Here is a 24,489-nt window from a genome sequence, read left to right on the forward strand (position 1 = left end):
AAGTTGGGTAAAGCAGGAGGGAGTCCTGAGAGGCCAGGGACCCCTGGCTCCTAACCGCATCCATCTTGTCCCCAGCCAAGCCGAGGGTGGCCAAACTCCTTTGGATGCCTTCCAGCTTCCAGCCAGCGTGGCCTGTGAGGAGGCATCCAGCCCGGGGCCAGAGCCCACAGGTGAGCCCCACCTCCCACCTCAGGCCCTGGGAAGCTCCAAGGAACCTTTGGGTCCCAGCTGTCCATTCTAGAAGCCACTAGCCACATGCAGCCACTTATATGCAATTAAAATTAAAATCCAGGCCGGGCGCAGTGGCTCACACCTGTAATCCCAGCACTTTGGGAGGCGGAGGCGGGTGGATCACAGGGTCAAGAGATCGAGACCAACATGGTGAAACCCCGTCTCTACTACAAATAGAAAAATTAGCTGGGCGTGGTGGTGGGCGCCTGTAGTCCCAGCTACTTGGGAGGCTGAGGCAGGAGCTTGGAATGGCATGAAGCTGGGAGGCAGAGGTTACAGTGAGCCAAGACTGCACCACTGTACTCCAGCCTGGCAACAGAGCGAGACTCTGTCTCAAAAAAAAAAAAAAAATTTAAAATCCAGGCCGGGCCTGGTGACTCACGTCTGTAATCCCAGTACTTTGGGAGACCGAGGCAGGCAGATCACGAGGTCAGGAGATGGAGACCATCCTGGCTAATAACGGTGAAACCCCATCTCTACTAAAATACAAAAAATTAGCCGGGCATGGTGCCGTGCTCCTGTAATCCCAGCTACTTGGGAGGCTGAGGCAGGAGAATCGCTTGAACCCAGGAGGCAGAGGTTGCAGCGAGCCGAGATCACGCCACTGCACTCCAGCCTGGGTGACAGAGCAAGACTCCGTCTCAAAAAAAAAAAAAAAAAAAATTAAAATCCAAGCCAGGTGTGTTGGCTTATGCCTGTAAACCCAGAACGTTGGGAGGCCGAGGTAAAAGAACTGCTCTAGCCTAAGAGTTCAAGACCAGCGTGGGCAACATAGTGAGACCCCGTCTCAACAAAAAATTTTAAAAATTAGCCAAGCCGGGTGTGGTGGCACGCACCCATAGTCCTAGCTGCTCAGGAGGCTGAGGTGGTAGGATTGCTTGAGCCCGGGAGTTAGAGGTTGCAGTGCACTGTGACGGCTGCACTGCACTCCAGCCTGGGTGATGGGGTGAGACCTTGTCTCAAAAAAATTTATTCACTTTTTTTGGGGAACAGAGTTTCACTCTTGTTGCCCAGGCTGGAGTGCAATAGCACAATCTCAGCTCACTGCAACCTCCGCCTCCTGGGTTCAAGCGATTCTCCTGCCTCAGCCTCCCAAGTAGCTGGGCATACAGGCACCCACCACCATGCCCGGCTAATTTAATATTTTTAGTAGAGACAGGGTTTCGCCATGTTGGCCAGGCTGGTCTCGAACTCCTGACCTCAGGTGATCCACCCACCTCAGCCTCCCAAAGTGCTGGGATTATAGGCGTGAGCCACCTTGCCTTGCAAAGAAACAAAAACAAAGAAAAAAACACTTTAAATCCATGTCCTCACACACACCTGCCACATTTTGCGTGCACAGTGGCCACATATGTGGCCAGTGGCTGCTTTGTGGGACAGTGCGGATGTAGAACATTTCCATTACCACAGAAAGCTCTATCCTGGAAACTTCCATTGAACAGCACAGGTCTGGGATTCTTGATTTCTGCTCTACTGACATTTTAGGGCCAGGTGATTCTGTGTTGAGGGGACACTATGGGATGTTTATTTAACAGCATCCTTGGTCTCTACCCTCTAGATGCCATTGGTACCCTCCCCAGAGTTGTGACACCCCAAAATATCTCCAGACATTGCCAGGTCTCTCCTGGGGACAGAACCACTCCCAGCTGGCCGGGCGCAGTGGCTCACGCCTGTAATCCCAGCACTTTGGGAGGCTCAGGCAGGCAGATCACCTGAGGTAGAGTCTGAGACCAGTCTGGCCAACATGGCGACACCCCATCTCTACTTAAAATAGAAAAATTAGCTAGGTGTGGTGGCGTGCCCTGTAATCCCAGCTACTCGGGAGGCTGAGGCAGGAGAATAGCTTGAACCCCAGAGGCGGAAGTTGCAGTGAGCCCAGATGGTGCTAGTGCACGCCAGCCTGGGGGACAGGGCAAGACTCCCTCTCAAAAAAAAAAAAAAAAAAAAAAGAACCACTCCCAGCTGAGAACTACAGGTCTGTCCCGTTGAGCACAGCTCCATTCCAAAGACAGGAAGACTGAGGGCTGGGGACACACACAGGCCCTGACCATCTTCCTCTTCCAGAGCTAGAGCCTCCGACTGAAGGGAAGCAGGCTGCCCCTGCGGAGAACGAGGTCCCCCAGACCCAGGGCAAACGCATCAAAGTGGAGCCCAGCCCGAGGGAAACCAAAGGCTCAGAGGACAGTGGCGATGAGGATCCCTCCGGCCACCCGGCCACCCCGCGGCCCGAGTTCACCTCTGTCATCCGGGCAGGGGTCCTGAAGCAGGATCCGGTGCGGCCATGGGGCCTGGCGCCTCCCGGGGACCCCCCGCCCGCCCTCCTGCACGCGGGCTTCCTGCCACCGGTAGTGCGAGGCCTGTGCACGCCCGGCACCATCCGCTACGGCCCCGCGGAGCTGGGCCTGGTGTACCCGCACCTGCAGAGGCTGGGTCCGGGCCCCGCGCTCCCGGAGGCCTTTTACCCGCCCCTGGGCCTGCCCTACCCGGGGCCCGCGGGCACCAGGCTGCCGCGGAAGGGGGACTGAGGACTGGCAGAGCCGCCGGCACTGGACCCTGCGACGACTGGGGGCCCCCCGGGACAGCGGGCCCGACTGTGCCCGTAGCCCTGACAATTAAACGCCAGCTCTCCCTGCAGTGGTTTGGGCTCCGGGCTGTGAGCTCCTTTGTCCATTTCGGTCTCCCCCCAGGTCCTCTCCTCCCTCTCCCACCACCCGCCCTCCCGCCTCTCCAGTTAGTCCGCTCCTCGCCGCCCTTCCCCAAGGAACACGAACCAGCACTCTGCATCTGGAGGAGGGGAGGTCAGGTTTTAATGTCCCAGTCCTCGGGCGCTGTCGTCCAGCGCCTGCCAGGCCCCACAGCCGTGTCGCTCACTCGGGTGGCGGCCGACCCGCCTCATCAGGGCCTTCTGTGGAGGCCGTCCCGTCGTCCTCGGGCACCAGCTCCACGTCCAGCTCCAGCTGCCCCATGTAGAGGCCCACTGCGCACGCCCAGAGCAGGCTGGCGGCAAGCACGGTGCCCACGCCCACGGCCGCGCCCCCCAGCGTCAGCTGCATGGGCCCTCGCAGCGCCGCCAGGCCCACCGCGTACGAGGCACTGCCCCACACCACGCACAGGCCGCCCAGCAGGAAGAAGCCTGCGGGAGAGGCAGGGTAGCGACAGGGCCAAGGTCGGGGGACGAAAAGGTATCGGGGGTGTGGGGAATGGTCTGGGAGCAAAGCCAGGGTTGAGGAGACAGGAACAGAGGCAGGGCCGTGCCAGGGGCTGGACTGCATCTTTGAGAATCAGATCGGAGGGGAGGGGACCATAGCCATGTCCTGGGCCACCCATTCAGATGGGCCCATGGGAGGGGTGTCTTCCTGGTGGGGGAAGAATGGGGGTTCTGTGCTTACTACTGGGAGTGGGATGGGATGGGAAAGTCTACCCTCACCAGGACAGGTGGTAGGGGCTCTGGATTCCCTGGTTCCCTGGTGGAGGTGAGAGTGGGGATCTGTACTCACCATATGCTGCTTCGCGACCCATGTCACTCTGCATGAAGGAGATGACTCCGATGCCCGATGCCAGGAGGCCATTTCGGAACCAGGAGAGAAAGGCTGGAGGGAGGGAGACATGGGGGGATTAACATCACCCCCAACCCTACCTCCTCAATCTCCCTTGCCCTGTAAAACTGAAGGGGCTCCCCCTTCAGCTCACTCCACCCCATGCAGCCACAAGGCAAGCCCACCCCAAATCCTCACCTCTTCCTGGAAGTCCCTCACCTAACCACATCCCCCCACATGCTCTCTGGCCTCCACCTCAGTGCCCCTCTCCCCCAAACTCTGTAACACTAAGGATTCAAGGGCTGGGTGCGGTGGCTCACGCCTGTAGTTCCAGCACTTTGGGAGGCCAAGGCAGGTAGATCACGAGGTCAGGAGTTTGAGACTAGCCTGGCCAACATAGTCAAACCCCGTCTCTACTAAAAATACTAAAATTAGCAGGGTGTGGTGGCACGTGCCTGTAGTCCCAGCTATTCGGGAAGCTGAGGGAGGAGAATCACTTGAATCCAGGAGGTGGAGTTTGTAGTGAGCCAAGATCTTGCCACAGCACTCCAGCCTGGGTGACAGAGCGAGACTCCGTCTCAAAAAAATAAATAAAGGATTCAAGATAGTCCCTGCAGAATGTGGAGGACAATCCAGGGGCAAAATTGCAGAACCTCCAATCTGAAGAGCCATCCTGACCAACCCCCTCCCTCTATGTATATCCCCACGGCCTGCCTACTTACTTCTTTCTCAGAACTCTGGGGCAAACTTTCCTAACCCAGGCCGCACTTCAGCCTCGCCCTTCCTTTCCTTCAAATGCCGCCATCTCCTACCGAGTATGGCCTGCGCCAATCCCATCCACGTCCGTCCCCATTCAAGTCCCTTACAAACAGCCCACCACACCCTATATCTAGATACCCAGTACTGGCCCAGTGAGGTGGCTCACGCCTGTAATCCCAGCACTTTGGGAAGCCAAGGCAAGATTGTATGAGCCCAAGAGTTCAGACCAGCCTGGGCAACAAAGCGAGACCCCGTCTCTGCATAAATTAAAATAGTTGGGCACGGTGGTGTATGCCTGTAGCGCCAGCTAAGCAGGAGGCTGAGGCAAGAGGATGACTTGAGTCCAGGAGTTGAAGGCTGCAGTGGGCTAAAATTGTGCCACTGCACTCAAGCCTGGGTGACAGAGCAAAACATTGTCATTAAAAAAATAAAATTGGCCGGGCGCGGTGGCTCAAGCCTGTAATCCCAGCACTTTGGGAGGCCGAGACGGGCGGATCACGAGGTTAGGAGATCGAGACCATCCTGGCTAACACGGTGAAACCCCGTCTCTACTAAAAAATACAAAAAACTAGCCGGGCGAGGTGGCGGGCGCCTGTAGTCACAGCTACTTGAGAGGCTGAGGCAGGAGAATGGCGTAAACCCGGGAGGCGGAGCTTGCAGTGAGCTGAGATCCGGCCACTGCACTCCAGCCCCGATGACAGAGCGAGACTCCGTCTCAAAAAAATAAATTAATTAAATTAAATTAAATTAAATTAAATTAAAAAAAAAAATAGATGGCCACTCCGCTACATTCTGGACCTCGCCTCCGTCACAAGCCCCGCCCCCTGCAGCCTAGATCACCTCCCCCTCCAATCAGCAGAGAGCTTTTTCCCTATTGGTTGTCCCCTCCTCCAATCCTGAACTTCCCCCTCGTCTGCGGGGATCCACACTCCCGCTCTCTGCACAGTGGTGGCCTCTGTAATCGGGACGGACCCCTCTAGTACCCAACTCCACAGACTCTAAGCTTTCCCTGGAAGCCCCTCTTCACACGACAGGCGCGATTCTACGAGGCTGCCTCGCGCAACCCTACCACCCCCTCCAATCCCTACGGCGCCCCGTTACGCGGGGTCCTCGTCCTCCCCGAAAGCCCATCCTCTCTGCGGGCACCTGCGCTCTTGCACTCTGCGCTTCCGTGCGCTCACACTGAAGCCCTTCTCGGAGCCGAGCCCGGGCCCCGTTTCCTGCAGAAGCCTCCGCCCCATCGAGGTTCCACGCGCGCCCGGGACCCCCGTCCCATCCACGCCGCCCCCACCTCCAGCCACCGACCTGTCTCGTGCGCCTTTCGGAGGAGCCAGGCGTCCGCACGGTCCAGCTCGGACACTGGGGGCGGCGAAGCCCCGGCGCGGGGACCGTGGCCGGGGGCGAAGGACCCCCGGGCGCCCCCGCTCCGGGGCCGCTGAGGCGGCAGTAGCGACCTCCGGAAGCGGAGACGGGCGAGGCGAGCGGCCCGAGCCCACCACCAGCCGCCTCCCATGGTTCGCACTACGGGCGCCGCGCGCCGTACCGCCCCACGGGCCTCCTGTAGGTTGCAACCCATGTCACTCAGGCTGAATGGCTTACCCATTGGCTATGCGCTCGCCACTCAGTTTCGGCGTGAACTGTCCATTGGTCGGAATGGTAGTGATTCCCTCCTCTGTCATCTAGGCCGGTAGTGCGCGTCCCTCCTTGATTTTGTCACTGGACTACGAATCCCAGCGATCATTGCGTTCGGGGAAAGACGATCTACAGAAGTCGTAGGCGAGATGTCTGCTGGAACTTGTAGTTTTTATTCTATTTTTTTTTTTTTAACGGAGTACACGCTGAACACCTATTGTAGTTCTTTTCTTTTCCTTTCTCTCTCTCTATTTCTTTCCTTCCTTCCTTCTTTCTTTCTCTTTCCTTCCTTCTCTTTCTTCTTTCTCTCCTTCCTTCCCTCCTTCCTTCCTTCCTTCCTTCCTTCTCTTTCTTCTTTCTTTTTCTCCTTCCTTCCCTCCTTCCTTCCTTCCTTTCCTCCCTCTTCTTTTCTCTTTTCTTTTCTTCTTTTTTTTTCTTCGGAGACTGAGTCTTGCTCTGTCGCCCAGGCTGCAGTGCAGTGGCGTGATCTCGGCTCACTGCAACCTCCGCCTCTCGGGTTCAAGCAATTCTCCGGCCTCAGCCTCCCGCATAGCTGGGATTAGAGGCACCTGCCATCACGCCCGGCTAATTTTTGTATTTTTAGTAAAGACGGGGTTTCACCATGTTGGTCAGGCTGGTCTCAAACTCCTGACCTCATGATCTGACCGCTTCAGCCTCCCAAAGCACTGGGGTTACAGGCGTGAGCCACCGCACCCGGCCTGTAGTTTGTATTAATTACGTCAATTCCAATGGCCAGAAAACAAAACAAAACGTGGGGCACTTAATGGAGAATCTTTGCAAAATCTTGAAGATCTCAGAAAGGAGAGTAAACCTCAACAGTAATTCCACCAATGAGTGATTACTACTACCATCTTGTATTCCTGTCCAGTGTTTTTTCTATGCAGATATAAAATAAGATGCCACCTGACCATTAATTTTTCTTCACATAACAATATATTGTGATCATTAACCCAAAGCATTGATTTTTTATGGCTTTTTTTTTTTTTTTAATTCTAAGTATCAGGCCAGGCCAGGCGCAGTGGCTCACGCCTGTAATCTCAACACATTTTGGGAGGCTGAGGCAGGCAGATCATTTGAGGTCAGGAGTTTGAGACCAGCCTGGTGAAACCCTGTCTCTACTACAAATACAAAAATTATGGCCTGGCATAGTGGCTCACGCCTAAAGTGAGGCCAAGGTGGGTGGGTCACCTGAGGTCAGGAATTCGAGACCAGCCTGGCCAACATGGTGAAACCCCATCTCTACTAAAGATACAAAAAATTAGCCGGGCATGGTGGCGTGTACCTGTAATCCCAGCTACTCGGGAGGCTGAGGCAGGAGAATCACTTGAACCCGGTTGCAGTGAGCCAAGATCACGCCATTGCACCCCAGCCTCGGCGACAGGGCGAGACTCCATCTCAAAAAATTATTATTATTATTATTATTATCATTGCTAAAAAGTTAAATAAATATCAGGCCAGGCATGGTAGCTCACACCTATTATCCTAGCTGTTTGAGAAGTTGAGGCAGGTGGATCGCTGGAGCTCAGAAGTTCGAGACCAGCATGGGCAACATGGTGAAACCCCATCTCTGTAAAAAATACCAAAGAAAGGCCGGGCGCGGTGGCTCACACCTGTAATCCCAGCACTTTGGGAGGCCGAGACGGGTAGATCACGAGGTCAGGAGATCAAGACCATGCTGGCTAACATGGTGAAACCCCGTCTCTACTAAAATACAAAAAAAATTAGCCGGGCGTGGTGGCAGGCACCTGTAGTCCCAGCTACTCGGGAGGCTGAGGCAGGAGAATGGCGTGAACCCGGGAGGTGGAGCTTGCAGTGAGCCAAGATAGCGCCACTGAACTCCAGCCTGGGCCACAGAGACTCCGTCTCAAAAAAAAAAAAAAAAAATTGCTGGGCATTGTGGCGCATGCCTGTAGTCCCAGCTACCTGGGGAACTGAGGCAGGAGAATCACTTGAACCCAGGAGAGCGAGGCTGCAGTGAGCCAAGATTGCACCACTGCACTCCAGCATGGGTGAAAAAGTGAGACCCTGTCTCAAAAAAAAAAAAAAAAGAAAAGAAAAGAAAAAAAAGAAAAAAAATCTATTTTGAATATGGTTCCAAATGTAGGGTCCAGTGAAAAGTAATTCGTATGGGTTCCCACTCTCGGCTTTGGATTCCTCCTCCCTCTAACTCTGTACAGGGGAGACTCTTCCTTCACCCTTCCTTCTTGCCCCTTCTTGCCTATACATTCTCTGCTCCTTAAAACCACTCCACCTGTGTCCATGTCATTTTATCTAAATCGGCATGAGGACCAAGAACCCTGGTATTCCTCCACTCATCAGAGCTGTATAATTTTAGTGCATTGGCTGGGAAAGGAAATTAATTCATCAGACTGAATGAAAAGGCAATTTTTTTTTTTTGAGACAGAGTCTCACTCACTCTGTTGGCCAGGCTGGAGTGCAGTGGCACGATCTCGGCTCACTGCAGCCTCCATCTCCTGGGCTCAAGCAATTCTCCTGCCTCAGCCTCCCAAGTAGCTGGGATTACAGGCGTGTGCCACCACACCTGGCTAATCAATATTAAATTGAAATTAATATTAATATTATATTAATATTAAACTGACATTAATATTAATATATTATTAATATTTAAAATATTCTAAATTTATCTTCAAAGAATTAATATGTCAGTATGTGCAATTGTTTGCCTTCTACTTTTAAACTTAACCTCCTCATAAAGCAACCTTTTTCGATTACTACCCCACCCTGACTCATTTCACTTACCTACTACTCCACCCTGACTCATTCCGACCACCTGCTCCACCCTAACGCATTCCGATTACCTGCTACCTGTTCCACCCTGGCTCATTATCCACCCTGCATAACCATTTTTTTCCCGCCAAAGCACTCACCTGATCACTCTCTTTAAATTAGCCAATCGGAATTAGATTAGCCTGTGCAGTCTAACCCTAGCCAACAAGGAAATGACACAGCAGCAGAAGCCACGTGCATCAGGGATAAGAACCCCTTTCCCTCCCTTGTCCAGGTGTGTGCTCACCATTGCTCCATCTGTGAGGGCCCACCTTTCTATAGAAGTACCTTACCTTGCTGAGAATTAAAAAGAAAATTTTATATTCGAGTGCTATTTCTTTTGTGGCACTGAAACTTTATATATAACACCAGAACACCTGGCTAATTTTTAAATTTTTTGTAGAGAGAGGGTCTATTTTGCCCAGATTGGTTTCAAACTCCTGGGCTCAAGCGATCCTCTTGTTGTGGCCTCCCAAAGTGCTGGGATTTCAGCTGTGAGCAACTGTACCTGGCCCAGTGATCTCCTTTTTTTTTTTTTTTTTTTGAGACGGAGTCTCGCTCTGTCGCCCAGGCTGGAGTGCAGTGGCACGATCTCGGCTCACTGCAAGCTCCGCCTGCCGGGTTCACGCCATTCTCCTGCCTCAGCCTCCCGAGTAGCTGGGACTACAGGCGCCCACAACCGCGCCCGGCTAATTTTTTGTATTTTTAGTAGAGACGGGGTTTCACCGTGGTCTCGATCTCCTGACCTTGTGATCCGCCCGCCTCGGCCTCCCAAAGTGCTGGGATTACAGGCGTGAGCCACCGCGCCCAGCTCCTTTTTTTTTTTTTTAATGAGATGGAGTTTTGCTCTTGTTGCCCAAGCTGGAGTGCAATGGCATGATGGCATGATCTTGGCTCACTGCAACTCTGCCTCCCGGGTCCAAGTGATTCTCCTGCCTCAGTTTCCCAAGTAGCTGCGAATACAGGCGTGCATCACCATGCCCAGATAATTTTGTATTTTTAGTAGAAACGGGGTTTCACCATGTTGGCAGGGCTAGTCTCGAACTCCTAATCAAGTGATCCACCAGCCTTGGCTTCCCAAAGTGCTGGGATGACAGGCATGAAACACTAAGCCAAGCCCCAGTCAGCTCTTAATAAAATGCATTCCTTGTAAAGGAATATCAATGCCTGGTCCTATCCTCCTGCTCCACAGATACCGGCTACATAGCTCTGGGATGGTTCTGGGCCATCAATATTTTTTTAAAAGCCCTCTAGATAATTCACATTACAACTAATCAGCCACCGTTAAGATTCATCTCTTTTTTGGTGTGTCTCTTTTTAACATTTCCAAGAAAAGGTCTGTCTCTTTTTAATTACTTATTTATTTCTTGAGATGGAATCTAGCTCTGTCACCCAGACTGGAGTGCAATGGCCTGATCTCGGCCCACTGCAACCTCCGCCTCCCAGGTTCAAGCGATTCTCCTGCCTCAGCCTCCTGAGTAGCTGGGATTACAGGCATGCGCCACCATGCCCGGTTCATTTTTATATTTTTAGTAGAGACAGGGTTTCACCATGTTGGTCAGGCTGGTCTGGAACTCCTGACCTCGTGATCCGCCTGCCACAGCCTCCCAAAGTGCTGGGATTACAGGCATGAGCCACAGCGCCCGGCTGAAAAGGTCTGTCTCTTTAAGGCAGATTTGTTTTCTCTGCCCTGACCCATTCTGGGATTCAGCTTTGCCTTCTCTCATCAGCATAAACCATTTCACTAGCCAAGAATGTGAAAAATGTGTTTGGAATATTTTCTGTTTGCACTTAATCCCGTGTAAAGCTTCACATTCATTGCAACTGCAAGCTTTGCAGTGCAGTCCATTTGAACTCCCTCCTCAAGTTTAACCCCCTTGGCAGCTCCCCCACTTTTCCTCTCCATAAAATCCAAGCCCGGGCCGGGCACGGTGGCTCACATCTGTAATCCCACCACTTTGGGAGGCTGAAGCAGGCAGATCACGAGATCAGGAGTTCGAGACCAGCCTGACCAACATGGTGAAACCCCGTCTCTACTAAAAATACAAAAATTAGCCGGGCATGGTGGCGTGCGCCTGTAATCCCAGCTACTTGGAAGGCTGAGGCAGGAGAATCACTTGAACCCGGGAGGCGGAGGTTGCAGTGAGCTGAGATAGTGCCACTGCCCTCCAGCCTGGGAGACAGAGCGAGACTCCATCTTAAAAAACAACAACAGAGGCCGGGCGCGGTGGCTCAAGCCTGTAATCCCAGCACTTTGGGAGGCCGAGACGGGCGGATCACGAGGTCAGGAGATCAAGACCATCCTGGCTAACACGATGAAACCCCGTCTCTACTAAAAGATACAAAAAACTAGCCGGGCGAGGTGGCGGGCGCCTGTAGTCCCAGCTACTCCGGAGGCTGAGGCAGGAGAATGGCGTGAACCCGGGAGGCGGAGCTTGCAGTGAGCTGAGATCCGGCCACTGCACTCCAGCCTGGGCGACAGAGCGAGACTCCGTCTCAAAAAAAAAAAAAAACAAAACACAACACAAAAAAAATCCAAGCCCTGCTTAGTAGAAGATAAAGGAGCTGGGTTTTTTTTGTTTTTTTTTTTTTGAGACGGAGTCTCGCTCTGTCGCCCAGGCTGGAGTGCAGTGGCGTGATCTGGGCTCACTGCAAGCTCCGCCTCCGGGTTCACGCCATTCTCCTGCCTCAGCCTCCCGAGTAGCTGGGACTACAGGCGCCTGCCACCGCGCCTGGCTAATTTTTTGTATTTTTAGTAGAGACGGGGTTTCACTGTGTTAGCCAGGATGGTCTTGATTTCCTGACCTCGTGATCCGCCGGCCTAGGCCTCCCAAAGTGCTGGAATTACAGGCGTGAGCCACCACGCCCAGCCCCTTTTCTTGTTTTTTATTTTCATTTTCTGTAGAGATGGGGTCTCCCTGTGTTATCTGGTCTCAAACCCTGGGCTCAACCGATCCTCCTGCCTCAGCCTCCCAAAGTGCTGGGATTATAGGCATGAGCCACCTTGCCTAGACTAGCTGCCCCCATCTGACTGCTGCTTTGCCTACAGCAAACTTGAGTCAGGTTTATCTTCTTCAATTGGCCCCTGAACTTCTAACTCACCCTCAAGTCTGAGCAAGCAATGCAATGTGGAAGGTGCCTCCTGGTTAGCTTATCCTGAGAACTGCCTGCCCTCACATAGCCCTGTTTCCTGTTGAATGATGTAGTCGGCTTAGTCCCTGTCCTCTGTCCAACTTTCCCGAACTGCAAAGCCCCCTTAATATAGAAAATAAATGGCTTTTTTTGTTTGGTTTTGAGGTGCTTGCAGATTTCTGAGACTAGGACACTCTCCCTAATGCAACAAACTTTATGAAGTTTCTCAGTATTTAAGTTTGGATATGTTGTTTTCTTTCTGTTTGTTTGTTTTTGAGACGGAGTCTCGCTCTGTAGCCCGGGCTGGAGTGCAGTGGCCGGATCTCAGCTCACTGCAAGCTCCGCCTCCTGGGTTTACGCGATTCTCCTGCCTCAGCCTCCCGAGTAGCTGGGACTACAGGCGCCCACCACCTCGCCCGGCTAGTTTTTTGTATTTTTTAGTAGAGACGGGGTTTCACCGTGTTAGCCAAGATGGTCTCGATCTCCTGACCTCGTGATCCGCCCGTCTCGGCCTCCCAAAGTGCTGGGATTACAGGCTTGAGCCACTGCGCCCGGCCTTTTTTTTTTTTTTGGACACAGTTTCGCTCTTGTTGCCCAGGCTGGAGTGCAATGGTGCGATCTCAGCTCACTGAAACGTCCACCAACCGGGTTCAAGTGATTCTCCTGCCTCAGCTTCTGGAGTAGCTGGGATCACAGGTGCCCACTACCATGCCCAACTAATTTTGTATTTTTAGTAGAGACAGGGTTTCTCCATATTGGTCAGGCTGGTCGCGAACTCCCAACCTCAAGAGATCCGCCTGCTTTGGCCTCCCAAAGTGCTGGGATTACAGGTGTAAGCCACCACACTCGGTCTTTTTTTTTTTTTTTTTTTTTTTTGAGACAGAGTCTGGCTCTGTCACACAGGCTGGAGTCCAGTGGCACAATCTTGGCTCACTGCAACCTCTGCCTCCCGGGTTCAAGAAATTCTTTGCGAGAATTAGCGAGACTCCGTCTCGGAAAAAAAAAAAAAAAAAAAGAAATACAAAAATTAGTAGAGCATGGTGGCACATGCCTGTAGTCTGACCTACTCTGGAGGTTTGCTAATTTGCTAGCCGAATTCACGGAAGTGGGTGGAGCACAGTGGCTCACACCTGTAATCCCAGCACTTCGGGAGGCTGACGCAGGCAGATCACTTGAGGCCAGGAGTTCAAGACCCGCCATGGCCAACATGGTGAAATCCCGTCTCTACCAAAAATACAAAAAGTAGCCAGATATGGTGGCACATGCCTGTGTAGTCCCAGCTACTTAGGAGGCTGAGACACAAGAATCGCTTCATCTTGGGAAGCGGAGGTTGCAGTGAGCCAAGATCACACCACTGCACTCCAGCCTGGGAAGCAGAGCAAGATTCTTATCTCAAAAAAACAAACAAACAGGCCGGAGGCGGTGGCTCAAGCCTGTAATCCCAGCACTTTGGGAGGCCGAGACGGGCGGATCACGAGGTCAGGAGATCGAGACCATCCTGGCTAACATGGTGAAACCCCCGTCTCTATTAAAATACAAAAAAAATTAGCCAGGCGTGGTGGCGGGCGCCTGTAGTCCCAGCTACTTGGGAGGCTGAGGCAGGAGAATAGCGTAAACCCGGGAGGCGGAGCTTGCAGTGAGCCGAGATCGCGCCACTGCACTCCAGCCTGGGTGACAGAGTGAGACTCCGTCTCAAAAAAAAAAAAAAAAAAAAAAACCCAAAAACAAACAAACAAAAGGCCGGGGCTCATGCCTGCAGCTGCAGCATTATGGGAGGCTGAGGTGGGCAGATCAGGAGGTCAGGAAATAGAGACCACCCTGGCTAACATGGTGAAAACCCGTCTCTACTAAACATACAAAAAATTAGCCCGGCTTGGTAGCAGGCGCCTGTAGTCCCAGCTACTCGGGAAGCTGAGGCAGGAGAATTGTGTGAACCCGGGAGGCAGCGGTTGCAGTGAGCCAAGATCGCGCCACTGCACTCCAGCCTGGGTAACAGAGCAAGACTCCACCTCAAAAAAAAAAAAAAAGAAAAGAAAAAGAAGAAGCAGAATTCATTGAAAACTGTCATGCTCCCGGTTATGGTGTATTATAGCGCAAGAATACAGGGGAAAATCGCCGGGCGCGGTGGCTCACGCCTGTTATCCCAGCACTTTGGGAGGCTGAGGCGGGCGGATCACGAGGTCAGGAGATCGAGACTATCTTGGCTAACACGGTGAAACCCCGTCTCTACTGAAAATACCAAAAAATTAGCCGGGCGTGGTGGCGGGCGCCTGTAGTCCCAGCTACTCGGGAGGCTGAGGCAGGAGAATGGCGCGAACCCAGGAGGCGGAGTTTGCAGTGAGCCGAGATCGCACCACTGCACTCCAGCCTGGGCGACAAAGCGACTGTCTCAAAAAAAAAAAAAAAAAAAAAAAAAAGAATACAGGGGAAAATCAGCCCAGGCAAGACGGGCATTCAGCAGAGCCTGGGGGTGGGGTCCCATCATTAGGCTTCCAGCCCTCTTGTCCCCATGGAATGTGGACAGCACTCACTTTACCCAGCAACAGTGTATAATAGTACACATGGAGCTTTGTCGACCGGGGAAGCTCACAGAAGCCTCACTGTCCAGAACCTTCATTACCCCTGAGGCGTAAACCCAGTAGTCCTCCATGAGACTGACATGACCTCAGACGCTAGCCCTTCCAGAGGTCAGCTGATACCCTGTGACCCCAGGGCCCCACCCTGAGTCACACTGCTACTAGCTAGTTGGCCTAAGGCTGATAGGTAAACCAAACTAATCTTATCAGGAACAACATTCCAGATATTTAGAGGAGGTGACCTCAAAGGCCGGAGGACAAAGGTCTTACCTCTCTTTGGGGAAGGTTAAATTCTTCATTACACTGAACCAAACAATGCAGGCCGACTCCAGAAGCTGAAAAAAGACAAAGAAATGAATTCTTCTCTGAGTCCCCCGAGCAGGAACACAGCCCAGCCGACATTTTTGTTTTATTTATGTATTGATTTTATTTTTTCCTTTTAATTAATTTTTTGAGACAGTGTCTCACTCTGTCACCCAGGCTGGAGTGCAGTGGCTTGATCTTGGCTCACTACAACCTCAGCTTCCAGGGCTCAGCCTCCCCAGTAACTGGGACCACAGGCACGCACCACCACACCTGGCTAATTTTTGTATTTTCTGTAGAGATGGGGGTCTCACCATATTGCTCAGGCCGGTCTCAAACTCCTGGGGTCAAGCCATACACCCACCTCGGCCCCCAGAGTGTTGAGATTAGAGGTGTGAATCACTGGACCCAGCTGGTTTTATTTATTTATTTATTTATTTATTTATTTATTTATTTTATATTTTATTTTTTATTTTTTTGAGACGGAGTCTCGCTCTGTCGCCCAGGCTGGAGTGCAGTGGCACGATCTCGGCTCACTGCAAGCTCCGCCTCCCGGGTTCACGCCATTCTCCTGCCTCAGCCTCCCGAGTAGCTGGGACTACAGGCGCCCACAACCGCGCCCGGCTAATTTTTTGTATTTTTAGTAGAGACGGGGTTTCACCGTGGTCTCGATCTCCTGACCTTGTGATCCGCCCGCCTCGGCCTCCCAAAGTGCTGGGATTACAGGCGTGAGCCACCGCGCCCGGCCGGTTTTATTTTTTTAATTTGTATTTTTGTGACAGGGTCTTGCTCTGTCACCCAAGATGGAGTGCAGTGGCGCGAGTATGGCTCCCTGCAACCTAGACATCCCCAGCTCCAGCGATCCTCCCCTCTCAGTCTCTGGAGTAGCTTGGGACTACAGGAGTGAACCACCATACCCTGCTAATTTTTTTTTTTTTTTTTTTTTTTCTGACGGAGTCTTGCTCTGTCTCCAGGCTGGTGTGCAGTGGCACGATCTTGGCTCACTGCAACCTCCGCCTCCTGGATTCAAGCAATTCTCCTGCCTCAGCCTCTGGAGTAGCTGAGAGTACAGACCAATTTTTGTAATTTTAGTAGAGACGGGGTTTCACCACATTGGCCGGGATGGTCTCAATCTCTTGACCTCGTGATCCACCTGCCTCAGCCTCTCAAAGTGCTGGGATTACAGGTGTGAGCCACTGTGCTCGGCCCTATTTTGGGATTTTTTGGTAGAGATGGGATTTTGCCATGTTGCCCAGACTGGTCTCCAACTCCTGGACTCAAGAGCTCCTCCCACCTTGGCCTCCCAAAGTACTGGGATTACAGATGTGAGCCACAACACCTGGCTACATCTTGGTTTTAGACTTCCGATCTTTAGAACTGTAAGATAATACATTTGTGGTTGGGTGTGGTGGCTCACACCTGTAATCCCAGCACTTTGGGAGGCCGAGGCGGGTGGATCACCCAAGGTCAAGAGTTAGAAATCAGGCCGGGCGCGGTGGCTCAAGCCTGTAATCCCAGCACTTTGGGAGGCCGAGACGGGCGGATCACGAGGTCAGGAGATCGAGAGACGATCCCGGCTAACACGGTGAAACCCCGTCTCTACTAAAAAATACAAAAAAAAAAATAGCCGGGCGAGGTGGCGGGCGCCTGTAGTCCCAGCTACTCGGGAGGCTGAGGCAGGAGAATGGCGTAAACCCGGGAGGCGGAGCTTGCAATGAGCTGAGATTCGGCCACTGCACTCCAGCCTGGGTGACAGAGCAAGACTCCGTCTCAAAAAAAAAAAAAAAAAAAAAAGAGTTAGAAATCAGCCTGGCCAACGTGGTGAAACCCTGTCTCTACTAAAAATGCAAAAATTAGCTGGGCATGGTGGCGGGTACCTATAATCCCAGCTATTAGGGAGGCTGAGGTAGGAGAATTGCTTGAACCCAGGAGATGGAGGCTGCAGTGAGCTGAGATCATGCCACTGCACTCCAGCCTGAGCGACAGAGCAAGACTCTGTCTCAAAAATAAATAAATAAATAATAAATATAATACATTTATGTTTTTTTAAGTCACTAGGTTTTTGGTCATTTGTTACAGTGGCAACAGAGAATACAGTTAGAAACCCAACAATGAATACAGTTGCAAGGACGTGAGAAGTCTACAGAGGAAAGTAAAAGGAAGAAGGGTAGGGAAGGGAGGGTGAAGAAAAAACAATAAAAGGAAAGAAAAGAAAGTAGATGGAATGATGGTTCTGATTAATAATTTTATTTTCTTTATTTATTTGAGACAGAGTCTTGCTCTGTCGCCCAGGCTGGAGTGCAGTGGCACAATCTCAGCTCACTGCAACCTCCTCCGCCTCCTGGGTTCAAGCAATTCTCCTCCCTCAGCCTCCCAAGTAGCTGAGATTACAAGCGCCTGCCACCATGCCTGGCTAATTTTTGCATTTTTAGTAGAGATGGGGTTTCACCATGTTGGCCAGGCTGGTCTTGAACTCCTGACCTTAGGTGATCTGCCCGCCTTGGAGGTTGCAGTGAGCTGAGATCATGCCACTGCGTTCCAGCCTGGGCTACAGAGTGAGACTCCGTCTCAAAAAAAAAAAAAAGAGCAGGGTAACAGGGTTGTTGTCCCCTAAAACATATTTCTACATCCTAAGCCCTGGAACCTGTCAATGAACTAATGAACTATATTTGGAAACAGAGTCTTTAAAAAAAAAAAAAAAATACAGGCTCTCACTGTTGTCCAGGCCAGAGTGTGGTGGTATGATCACAGCTCACAGCAGCCTTGACCTCCCAGACTCAAGGTATCCTCCCTCAGCCTCCCAAGTAGCTGGGACTACAGGTTTGCACCACCACACCCAGCTAATTTTTCTTGTATTTTGTAGAGATGGGGGTCTCCCTATGTTGCCCAGGCTGGCCTTGAACTCCTGGCATCAAGCAATCCTCCTGCCTTGGCCTCCCAAATTGCTGAGATTACAGGTGTGAGCCACCACACTTGGCTGGGAAACAGGATATTTAATGAAAGATCTCAAGATGAGATTACTCTTGATTACCTGGTTGGGTTCTAAATCCAGTGACAAGAGTCTTTCTAAGAGACAGAAGACACAGACACAGAGGAGAAAGCCCCAGGAAAAGTTGGAGGCAGAGATTGAAGCGATGTCACCACAAGCCCAGGATTGCCCACGGCCACCAGAAGACAGGACTGGAAAGGAAGGATTCTCCTCTAGAGCCTCAGAGGGAGCCTGACCCCATAGACACCTTGATGGTGCACTTCTGGCCTCTAGAACAAATTTGTCATGTTAAGCCACCCAGTTTGTAGAGATATGTAGGCAGCCCTGGGGCTCTAATACCAATGGAATGCCAAAATGGAATTCAGAAAACGCAAACAGCCGGCCGGGCGCAGTGGCTCACAGCTGTAATCCCAGCACTTTGGGAGGCTGAGGCGGGCAGATCACCTCAGGTTGGAAGTTTGAGACCAGCCTGGCCAACATGGCGAAACTCTGTCTCTGCTAAAAATACAATTAGCTGGGTGTGGTGACAGACACCTGTCACATCTGTCGTGCCAGTGACTCGGGAGCCTGAGGCGGGAGCATCGCTTGAACTGGGGAGGCAGAGGTTGCAGTGAGCCAAGATAGCACCACTGCACTCCAGCCTGGGGGACAGAGTGAGACCCTGCCACAAAAAAAGAAAAGAAAAACAAAAAAACAAGAAAATACAGGGAACAGTTAACACCTATAGAATCCGGGCAGTGGATCACAGCAGGTACCCAAAGAGCATCTGGCACCAGTTGTTGGTCCTAGTGTCCAACCTTGGGCTGTGGAGGGGTTGACCACATCCTCGTGCTGGTGGCCATCTCTGCCCTCCCTCAGCCTCCATACCGTCCTCCAATGAAGATGTTCCTCAGGCTCCACGCATTTCCTGAGCGACATGGTCCACTCTTGCAGCTCTGTTTTTTTTTTTTTTTCCCAAGACGGAGTCTTGCTGTGTCACCCAGGCTGGAGTGCAGTGGCACAATCTCTGCCTCCTGGGTTCTAGTGATTCTCCTGCCTTAGCCTCCCAAGTAGCTGGGATTACAGGCGCTCGCCACCGCACCCAGCTAATTTTTGCATTTTTAGTAGAGACGGGGGTTTCACCATGTTGGCCAGGATGGTCTCGATTTCCTGACCTCGTGATTAGCCCGCCTCAGCGTTCCAGAGTGCTGGGAATACAGGCATGAGCCACCGTGCCCAGCCAACAGCATGCCTTTTTAAAGCTGTTGCAGTTCTTCTGCCCATCCTGGTGCTGAGGGACTCTCCCCTGTATGTAAACCCCAAGAAAACCAAGAAAACCCTGTGTATCGTTTGCTGGGTTTGGGTCTCAACCTTTTTTTTTTTTTTTTTTTTTTTTTAAAGAGACGGGTCTCACTCTGTTGCCTGGCCTGCTGGAGCGCAGCTCACTGCAGCCTGGAACTACTGGGTTCAAGCGATCCTCCTGCCTCAGCCTCCCAAAGTGCTGGGATGAGAGGCGTGAGCCACTGCACTCCAACTGTATTGATCACACATTCAGCCATCTATCCAACCATCCTTCATATTTGTTGATGCATTTCAAAATAAGTTCCAACATCAGAACAGACCCCTCCTCAGAGGATACCCCTGGCTATCACACGGGTAGGGTGCCCGCTAAAGCTCTTCCCGTCCCTAGAAGCCAGTCCAGCTGTCCCGTTTGCGTTAACAGTCTTTTCCTGTGAGCACTGCGAGGGCAGATCCAGGCTGCTGCAGATCACCCCCGGATCTCAAATGCTGAGTGGCCCGCACGAAGCTCAGGGACCTTAGGATGTTGACAGTAGGTGATCTACTGCCGTCCACTGAGGACAGCTGACGCTGTTTGGAGGTACAAATTGTCCCTGTCTTCAAGAATGTTACCCTGAGGCCAACTGCTAAGAGAATAGGTCCATGTTTCACACACCCCCCACTCCCGCCCCACCATCTTCTACCCTCGTTAATTCTCAGGGCAAGGGATGGTCTGGGGCAGCCTGGAGAGACCAGACCCACAAGCTTTTTAAAATAACTGCATCCTTTAATGGCAGTAATACAATTATTGGATTAAGAGACCACAGGAGAAAGGCAGGTGACGTTTCTGGAAGACAGGTATGGAGTATAAAAAGGGTGTGAAATAGTCATGCGGCGATCATTGTAAAAATACAGTTCATTATATACATATTTGCACCACCAACTCTCAACTCTGAAACAGTATTTACACTTTTGTTACAATCCTGGTTAGAGAACAATTTTTCTTTAAAAGCTCGGCCTGATGGCAAATGAGAATTTCAGGTGAATTCATAGTCCCATGAGGTTCTTAGGCTGAATATTCCAAGAGGAGGGCTCCAGCTTCTATTTCATCCACAGATTTCAGTTTAAAAAATATTTAATTTTCTTTTACAAAAGAAAATCCTCAAAAGGAGAGGAAAAACAACAAAAAAAAAAAACCCAAAACACTGCCACACTGTGTATTCATACTTATTTTACAAACACCAAGGGCTGCGCCCTCTGCTTCAAGGCCAACACTGGTGGCTGAAGACAAATCTCATTAATGATTGTTAAAAAAAAAAAAAAAAAAAAAGACAAAAAGACCAACCAACCTGATCCCAGCACTGACCCCTCAGGGCTATGCAGCCCTGTAGGACACACTGCCTCCTGGCCCCAAACTATGAGTTTTTCATTTTTCTCTTTTTGGGGTGGGGTGGGATAGCAGCCTGTTCACCCCACCCTGAGGAGGAGGGAAGGGGAATCCCTTGGCAGGTGCCCAGGTCTCCTCCTGGTCAGCAATGAAGAGATTGGCCTGCAGCCACACAGCGGGCCAGGGAGACAGGCAGATGGAGCTACAAGCACACACTTCCTGAGGCCCCTCAAGTGGCCCAGAGGCAGGATAGCAGGCCTCCCCCAGCACCCCTTGTGCCCATCTCCCAGGCTGTGTCCATAGGTGGGCCTCCTCCAGGGCTCTGCAGAGGAGGCTGGCCCTCAGCCAGGGTGGGAGTGTGGGGGCAGCAGAGGCTTCCCCTCCCCTGCCCTGGCTGCAGGCTTCCCACTCTCCTTAGCCCCTTTCTGAAGTGTACACAAATCTCACAGAGCAACACACCTTGGAACCCCTGCATCTGCTGGGTTGGGAGAGGAAACCTGAACACATCAATACCTGACGCCCTGCAGGTCACAGTGTGAGGAGGTGCGAGGAAAACAGAAGAAACACTTGGCCAGGAGCCACCCTAGGGCCCCTGCTGTTGGGGCCTGGCGGCGCAGCCACTTCACGGATCCTGGAGCTGTCCGGGGCCGAGCTGCAGCGTGGTCATAGCGGGTGCGTGGCTTGAGGACCAGGACAGACCCTGGTGTTGGCAAGGAGGGTGTGGCCCTGATGGGACAGGTCGGGTTAATACTGACAGAAAACTGGTACGTGCTCCAAGGGGCTGCCTCCTGGAGGTGGCTCTTCGGGACTCTGCCCCACACCAGCCCCCACTGCCTTTGGGTCCTGTTCTCACACTGGAGGCTTCTGCTGCAGGCTGGGGGACATTGGCTTGCTCTGGACGGAGGGTGGCGGGTAGGGCACACGTAGTAATGCAGGGACAGGAGCAGGCACGTGCCAGGGAGCCCCAATTGCCACTGAGGGCTCTTTACTTAATACCTTTTCACTGTCACCATCTCCTGAGTGGGTTGTCACGCCCTGCACTGAAGAGACAGTGATGGTGCACCCCAGGATTCTAGAAACGCCTGAACCTGCTTCCACACAGGCCCTGCCATGGTCTTGGTTCTGGGTCTCTTTGGGCACAGGGTGAGGAGCGTTCAGCGCCTTCCAAGACACCAACTGTTCCCTTTGTCCTGGGGAAAAGGGGCCATGCTTTGCCCAAAAAACCCACTGGGCCTCCAGCGAGGCCCGGCCAGGCAGAGTCCATGGGGTCTGAGTCTGGACACTGGCGACAGTTCACAGGTTTGCGGGCACGAGTCAGTTTGCTCAGCAGGAGCTCCTGAGCCCGCCACACTGACTAGAACTTAAGATGGTTATATACAATTTATAAATCTCAAAGAAAGTACTACTTAAAAAAAAAAAGAAAGAAAGAAAAGCAAAAGAAAAGAAAAGGGAGAAAAGAAAAAAGGAACACCCAGCCTGCCTCCCCTCCCCAACAAGCTCCCCACCCCGGGTGCTGCCCTGAATGCCACCCCAGGAGGGGCGGCTGGAGCCGCGGCTCTGGCTGGACACTACTGGCAAAAGGGGGAGGCCGTGGGGTCGAAGCCTTTAAAAACATCCTTTAGGGACGCCGCATCCTGCTCGCCCTCGCGGGCCGGACTGTTCCCAGCAAATGGACTTCCTGAGCCCGTCTTGGGTGCCTGCTTCACCGTCCCGAAGAGGGTGGGAACGGGCAGGTTGTGCACCCCAGGCTGGGGTGGGGCACCCTCAGGGGGTGGGGTGGCGGTGGTGGCGGTGGGGGCTGTAGCGGCCTTGGGCCGGGGCCGGTTGTAGCTGTTGTATCTGTCCGTGGGGGCGCCCCCATCGGCACCGGCCTTCCCTGTCTCTGGCTGTTCCAGGGCAGACTTGCGGACGAACGGGGGCTCCTTCGCCTTGGAGGCCGAGCTCTTGCCATTACCTTCAGCGCCCTTGGGCTGGGCACCTGTGTCAGCGGCCGGCTCTGTGGCTTTGCCCCCCGCGTTGGGAGTCCTCGGGTCGTAGAGGCTGATGCCGCTCAGCACGCTGCTCTGCCCGCTCCCTCCACCCTGGCCCAGCCCACCGGCTGCCAGCACGCGAGGGTCATAGGGAGCGGTGGCTGGTGGGGAGGCATCCCCACTCGGGCTGGCAGTGGGAGAGGGTGCCTCAGCGGGGCTGGGCTTGGTAGCCCGGGAGGAGGCCGTAGAGTCTGTGGGTTTCTGCAGCCGAGGGTCGGTGGGGGCCTTCCGCACCCGGGGGTCACTGGGTTTGTCAGTGGAACCAGGAGTAGCTGAGGAGCCGGTGGCATTGACCGTCTTGAGGATGCGAGAGAGAAGTTCAAAGTCGGGGAGGTTGGCGCCCTGTGTGCTGGAGTCCGTGGAGGCACCTGGGCGCTGCCGGGCATTGGGGGGCCCTGCCGTTGCGGCGCGGTGCAGGCGGGGGTCCAGGGTGGGCATGGACTGCAGGGCAGCGGGCACGGGGGGCACTGCGTCCTGCTTGGGGACGGGTAGGGGGATCAGGTCCTCGGGATTCCAGAGCACGGTGCGGGCGAAGCTGGGCTTGCTCAGGGTCACGTCCTTCTTGATGTGGCTGAACTGCTGCAGTTGTGACCGTGGGTCCCGCAGGGGGTGCCCGGGGAGTGGGTCCAGGGGAATGTTCACGGCCTTCTCCCGCAGGGCCCGCTCCCCTTCCTCTTCCTCCGCAGGGGGCGGCCCAGACCCCTTGGAACTGCTGGGGCCCACAGGGCTGGAATGAAGGCTGCCTTCAGGCTTGGAGGTGGGCAGGGCGCGAGCCAGCCGAGGATCAGAGGGTCCGGAATCCCCTGGGCCAGACCCGCCAGAAGCCTCTGCGTGGCGGGTGAGTCTGGGGTCCCGGCTGAGGCGAGGGTCTGCCAGCCGGCTTCCTGTTGGGTGTCCCTTCTGGAGGCGGGGGTCTCCCAGCCCACTGCTGCTCAGCTCTCCAACTGAAGCTGGGGGTCGGCTGGACGTCTGCTGCCTCAAGCTCTTCAGGATGGAGGTTACACTGCTTCCACCCTCATCCTCATCACTTGAGTACCAGTTTCCAGTGTCACCTGGGAAAGAACAGAGGAGCAGGGAAGGGTAAGTGGGCGCATCCACCACCCGTCCTCTTGGACCCCACAGCAGCCCACCGTGAGCAGCTCCTTTGCTCGTGCCTCTCAGATCCTCAGGTCCTCCTCTCTAAGGCTCCCTCCCCACAGCAGGCGGCTGAGGAGACCCAGGGAGCTAAGGCGCTACCGTTTATGCCATGCTCCCCAGCGCTCCTCAGTGGCGGCACTGCACTAGTGAGTTACTTAAAATAAAACAAACTACTAACCACCCCAGAAGGTAGTGATACTATCATGCCCATTTGACAGATGTGAAAACAGAGGCACGGTGCCGTTACTTAGACATCAGGGCCAGGACTGGGCTGGGACTCCTAACCCAGAGCTCTGGCGTCTCCTCCCGCCCACCTCTGGGCTGGTTCAGCCCCCACTGTGGCAAGTGCAGCTGTGGGCACCTCCTTCTGGAGGTCCTCATAGCAGATACCATTGACTCAGTTCTGGCCGGGCCTAGGGCTCACAAACACTTGCTCCCAAACCGGCTCACGATGTCCCCATGTCCCAGGGAAGGGCGGCTGGACCAACCAGTCACCGGCTAAGAGGCAGGGCCGGCTGGGCAGACTCAGACATGGGCTCAAGCAAAACCTAGGCCAGTACAGCCTGGGCCATCAGGGGAGCCGCCCCTCTTCCTGCTGTCCCACTGGCTCCTGGGATACTGTCAGGGCCACCTGTGGCCTCTAGTTTCAGGATCCAGAAACCACTTGTCATTTTACCCCAAGGCGGACACCACTAAGTCAACCACACAGCAA

The 24,489-nt window shown here is 53.3% G+C and overlaps 3 protein-coding genes across 15 annotated transcripts in view; 1 reads left to right on the top strand and 2 right to left on the bottom strand.

The window, feature by feature from the left end:
* NPAS1 (neuronal PAS domain protein 1) overlaps nucleotides 1-2,865 on the top strand; it is a 35,866-nt gene extending 33,001 nt beyond the window's left edge. For all 7 annotated transcript variants that reach the window (XM_077980601.1, XM_077980599.1, XM_077980600.1 and 4 more), the window contains 2 exons: nucleotides 76-170; nucleotides 2,296-2,865. In XM_077980601.1, coding sequence (XP_077836727.1) covers nucleotides 76-170; nucleotides 2,296-2,756 — 556 coding nt within the window. In that variant the 3' untranslated portion in view covers nucleotides 2,757-2,865. The remainder of the gene's footprint in view (nucleotides 1-75; nucleotides 171-2,295) is intronic.
* Nucleotides 2,866-3,020: 155 nt separating this feature from the next.
* Nucleotides 3,021-6,048, bottom strand: TMEM160 (transmembrane protein 160). The gene is made up of 3 exons (NM_001266299.2): nucleotides 5,832-6,048; nucleotides 3,729-3,821; nucleotides 3,021-3,364 (listed from the first exon to the last, which is right to left on the bottom strand). The coding sequence occupies exons 1-3, from the start codon at nucleotides 6,037-6,039 to the stop codon at nucleotides 3,099-3,101; spliced, it is 567 nt and encodes a 188-aa protein (NP_001253228.1). The 5' UTR covers nucleotides 6,040-6,048; the 3' UTR covers nucleotides 3,021-3,098.
* Nucleotides 6,049-19,989: 13,941 nt separating this feature from the next.
* The window catches only part of ZC3H4 (zinc finger CCCH-type containing 4), a 53,225-nt gene continuing 48,725 nt past the window's right edge, over nucleotides 19,990-24,489 (bottom strand). For all 7 annotated transcript variants that reach the window (XM_077980466.1, XM_028839341.2, XM_077980468.1 and 4 more), the window contains one exon: nucleotides 19,990-23,692. In XM_077980466.1, coding sequence (XP_077836592.1) covers nucleotides 22,179-23,692 — 1,514 coding nt within the window. In that variant the 3' untranslated portion in view covers nucleotides 19,990-22,178. The remainder of the gene's footprint in view (nucleotides 23,693-24,489) is intronic.

The sequence above is a fragment of the Macaca mulatta genome, chromosome 19, assembly GCF_049350105.2.
Source record: "Macaca mulatta isolate MMU2019108-1 chromosome 19, T2T-MMU8v2.0, whole genome shotgun sequence".
Lineage (NCBI taxonomy): Eukaryota > Metazoa > Chordata > Mammalia > Primates > Cercopithecidae > Macaca > Macaca mulatta.